The 5,000-nt window shown below is 34.9% G+C and overlaps 1 protein-coding gene across 2 annotated transcripts in view; it reads right to left on the bottom strand.

Moving 5' to 3' along the window:
- The window catches only part of A2M (alpha-2-macroglobulin), a 74,478-nt gene that overhangs the window by 31,338 nt on the left and 38,140 nt on the right, over positions 1–5,000 (bottom strand). For both annotated transcript variants that reach the window (XM_074268976.1, XM_074268977.1), the window contains exons 16-17: positions 1,662–1,829; positions 741–837 (exon numbers count right to left, since the gene is read on the bottom strand). In XM_074268976.1, coding sequence (XP_074125077.1) covers positions 741–837; positions 1,662–1,829 — 265 coding nt within the window. The remainder of the gene's footprint in view (positions 1–740; positions 838–1,661; positions 1,830–5,000) is intronic.

Here is a 5,000-nt window from a genome sequence, read left to right as displayed (position 1 = left end):
GCCATTGAAAATGAACAAGACAAAAATCAATTTCATTAAAGTTGAAATGTTGAAGGTCACCTAGTATAGGAATATCTTCATAAATGCTAGTTATTCTGTAAATAATGAAAATCAGTGAAAACTGCATTACTTTTCTTGTTTCCATCTTCATTTACTTTCTTTCCCTACTCTTAAACTTTTTTGCAGGTCACACTTTCCTTTGCACTAATGGCTATTTAGTAAGCAACTAGATGGTGCAGTGGATAAAGTGCTGAAAAAGGCACAGGAGATCCTGAGTTTTCATATCCAATCTCAGATACTAGCTGTATGAACTTGGGCAATTCACTTAAATCTCACTTCTCTCATCTGTAAAATGGGGATAATGCCTTCTTCCCAAGGTTGGTGTGAGGATCAAGTGAGATAATATTTGTGAAGTATTTTTAAAAACCTCTAAGTGCTATGTAATTGGCTATTGTTATTGGCAGACTATACCTAGAACAAATAATTTAGCTTCCTAGAACCCTAGTTTTCTCCTCTGTAAAATGATTGCTTTGATGTTCTCTGAGGTTCTTTCCAGCTCTAGAACTAGGCTCCTATGATACTCTTGGAAGAATGATAAAATAGAAAAATTTGCTCAATACTTATCTTTTTGGACCATCTTCTGAATCATTCTCTTATATTTCTGAACCACCATGAGAGAAATGGCTCTACATGATACATCACATATTTTTTCAACTCAAAACAAATAATTGTTGTTTTACCTGAGTATGAATAATGCAAATTTTGTGGTGCAGGAAATGAGGGGCATAAATAAGGCTTCCGGACCTGTGTATTAGTAAATACCATCAAGCCCATTTCCTGGAAAGAAAATTGAAAATGCATCAATTCACAAACATTGATACCCATTGCATTTATTTTGATAGTAACTGTTATGGCTGATGTTTCTCTCATACTTATTTCTTCTATTGCTAATAAACCTCAGAACTAAAAGTACTATGTAAATCAGAAAGAAGTCCTTAAATGTCACCCTTTCTCATTAATATAAACAGACATATAACTCAAGCACAAATGCAGGAAATAGTGGCTCAAGAGCCAAGTTATTAATATAAGCCATAGATACGCCATGCCCTAACTCCTTCCAGACTCCTCACAGACACACAGAAATCAACATTCCCTTAAAGGACCTAATGATTATTTTGGACAACAGGTACACTCAGAAATGGAATGCAAATATCACCAGAAACATAAATAGGTTATGGTTCCTGGACTCTATGGGGCAGAGTTACTTAGCAGGCCAGATATTGCAAAAATATATTCAAAAGTTGACTCAATCATGATAAATAGAAAAAAATTTCAAATGCTGAGGAGCCTAGAATAAATAAATGATCATTATCAAAGGGATAAGACTCTTTGAGGTATTCCCTCCCTTTGCCAAAAAAAAAGCAAAGCCTTTTAGTCCCACCTAAAGTAGTAACAGGAAAGGGTGGACTGACATTGTTCAATTAGTTCAGAATTATAATTTTGAAAGGCTAAATAGATAAATACAGAGAACAGACATGGGGTAACATTTCAAAATGCTCCTAGTAGACAATTTAAACTTTGCTCTTTATCTTTTGCATAATAACAATTATCCTTCAAAGAATTTTATAATCAAGTATGTAAATAGGAAAAAGTGACTTTACTTTGAGGAAGTTATAAGTATCATCTTCTTCACTATTTGACACAGGGGAGTAAGTAATTCCATTAATAAAGATATTCTTGAAAGAGATACATTCTCTATTATTTTCATTTTGCTCCATCAGACTCTCAGGAAATCCAGTAAGATCCTTCACAGATAGCTGCGAATAGAGCTATGTAAGTGGAAAGAGAAAAGAGAAAGACATTTCTTTATTATTTTCTTTGAAAACTGATAGGAACATAAGTGATATATCCCTACTCTCCTCTTCCAGGTGATTCAGGAGAACCACCACAATGGGCATCAATCGTGCTGATGAATGTTCTAGCTTCAGACACTTAGCTGCCTGTCCCAAGAAAATGCTTTAATCTCTGTCTCAGTTTCCTCAGTTGTAAAATGGGAATAATAACAGTAGCTACCTTGCAGGGTTTTGATGATCAAAAGCTGCTCTTGTTGTTCTTATTGCTACTATCCTTTCATTAGCATTAAGCTTATCTAGGTCACTATTGTTTTTGTTGCTCTCATTTGGGGTTTTCTTGGCAAGTATACTGGAAGGATTTGACATTTCATTCTCTAGCTCATTTTACAAATGAGGAATGAGGCAAATAATGTTAAGTGATTTGCCCAGAATCACATAGTTAGTAAGTGATTAACTCAGATTTGAACTCAGGAAGATGAATCTTCCGGATTCCAAGCTCAGGGCTCTGTTCACTGTAGCTACCCAGCTGCCCCTAATTGGGTCAATATAAGAATTAAAAATATCAGGGGTCAAGGGCCATAGGAAACTCTACTAATGGCTTCAAATTTACATGTGAAATTATATCTAAGAAGTCACCCAACAGCCAATCAAATAACAGATTTTCCTAAATGTTTTTCCTACTATGTTCAAGGACCTGTATTAGACATCATATGGGGAATAAAACTATACAAATAATTTCAGAGGAAGAAACAACAGATTTTATCAATGACATTTTTAAGGATCCATATCCTCCTCAAATAACCTTTATGTTACATAAAAATAAGAGCCCTATTTTCCTTTTTCTTTTTTCTAAAGTATTTTATTTTTCCAATTAAATGTAAAGATAGTTTCCAATATTCATTTTTTGTAAGATTTTGAATTCCAAAATTTCTTTTCTCCCTTCTTCACAATCTTATATAGATTATATATATATATAATCATTTAAAAATATTTCCATATTAGTCACTTTGGGAAAGAAAAATTAGAACAAAAGGGAAAAAACATGAGAAAGAAAAAGCAAACAAATCTTTTTTAAAAGGTAAAAATAGTATACTTTGATCTGCATTCAATCTCCATAGTTTTCTCTCTGGATACAAATAGCATTTTCCACCCCAAGTCTATTGGAATTGTCTTGGATCACTGTATTGCTGAGAAGAGCCGTGCCCATCACACAATACTGCTGCTACGGTGTAGAATGCTCACTTCACTCAGCTTCAGTTCATGTAAGTCAGGTTTTTCTGAAATCAGCCTGAAGAACACTATTTTCACTACCCTGTAGGAGGCAGCATTGTATAGCAGAACGAGCACTGAGTTAGGAATCAAGGAGCCTGGATCCCAATCACAGCTTTGTTACTCACTAAACTGTCCCGTTCTAGGAAAATATAAGAGTCTCTCTCAGTCCCACTTTCCTCATCTGTAAAAGCAAAATCATTTTATCTCATTGCTGTGTAAATTAAGTAAAGGAACAATTAAAGCATATTCTTAAAACTCTATGTAAATCAGAAAGTCCTCCATAAATGTCTTTTTCTCTTAAAACAAAACAAAAATAAAGGGGCACTAGGTGGCGCAGTGGGTACAGCACTAACTCTGAAGTCAGGAGGCCCTGAGTTCAAATGTGATCTCAGACACTTAACACTTCCTAGCTGTGTGACCCTGGGCAAGTCACTTTACCCCAATTTGGCTGGGGGGAGGGGGGAAACAAAACAAAACTTTCATTTCAGTAAAATAGAGCACACTTTCCAAATTGTGAATTATAGGAAGAACAAAATTAGTGAAAACATCATCTGTGAAAGACATACTATTCAGTTGGACTGATATAACTATGCTATGAATTCACAGAAAGACATATAAGAACTAATAGGAATACTACCTTGCCTCGAAAGGAGCCAGAAATACAATGAAGTGTTCCAGTCCCCATGTTCATAAATTCTGAAATTAACTTCTCTGATCATAATATTTTATAATAAATTTTTCCTTCTTCCCTATGACTCCTTACTTTATTCTTTGTTCTAACTTTGACCTTGAAGCCATCCACAACTAAATTCTTTTCCTATCATCCCTACTTTTCTATATCTTGACCCTTTGGTTAATCAAAAGGTGAACCAATTCATTTCAAAACTATCCTCTACAATTAAGTCCCTGGCTTGCCAAAACCCAGCCTTAGGTTACTGCCAAATATTTGGAGACTTTCACGTATAGTGGACTGGGTCCACTACAAATTTATGTTACATAACCTTACCTGGACTCTCATTGAAGCAAATTAATCGATTTTTCCTCCCTAAATGATTCACTCTCTCATTCACAGCTGTTCCAAATATTTTCATCCCTTCCCAATGCTCCCACATCACCTCACTCACTATTTTAGCTGCAGATAATATTTTGATATAAAAACTGAGCTCATTCACTGTGATTTTTCCCTTCATCTCATATTATTTAAAGATCTCCCACTTTCTCCTCCTTCACTCTTATCTCAGATAGAGTTAGCCTTTCATCTTGCCATGGCTAATCTTCTATAAACATCCTTAATCCCACCTGAATCATTCTCTTCTTTTCCATCAGATTGCTCTCACTATCATTCCCACTTTCTTTCATATCTTTAATCTAGACTTATCTACTGGCTTCTTTGCTAATGTATATAAATCGTATCCAAGTCTTCCCATCCTTAGAAAACTCTCACTTGATTCAACCATCCCTGCTATCATTATATTTTTCTTCTCTCCTTCATGGCTAAACTTTTTAAGAAAGACATCCATAATTCTCTCTCTACTTTAATCCACTTGATTATCTAACTGAAAATATTCTTCTCAACATCACCAATTATCTTTTAATTTGCTAAATCTAATGTCTGTCTCAGCCCTTATTCTTCCTGATCTTTTCCTCTGACACTCTCTTTTCTTATATAATTCTTTGCTCTCTAGGTTTTCATGAAACTATTCACTCCTAATTCTTCCACTTTGTCTGAGCACTCCTTCTAAGTCTCCTTTGTTAGGTATTTCTCTAAGTCATCTATCCCACTAAATATGGATCTGTCCAGGGCAATCTTTCTCTCTCTCTCTCTCTCTCTCTCTCTCTCTCTTTACTATATTATCTCATTTGGAACTCTCATCA

The sequence above is a fragment of the Sminthopsis crassicaudata genome, chromosome 5 (assembly GCF_048593235.1).
Source record: "Sminthopsis crassicaudata isolate SCR6 chromosome 5, ASM4859323v1, whole genome shotgun sequence".
Lineage (NCBI taxonomy): Eukaryota > Metazoa > Chordata > Mammalia > Dasyuromorphia > Dasyuridae > Sminthopsis > Sminthopsis crassicaudata.
This window is presented reverse-complemented; position numbering and strand designations above follow the sequence as displayed.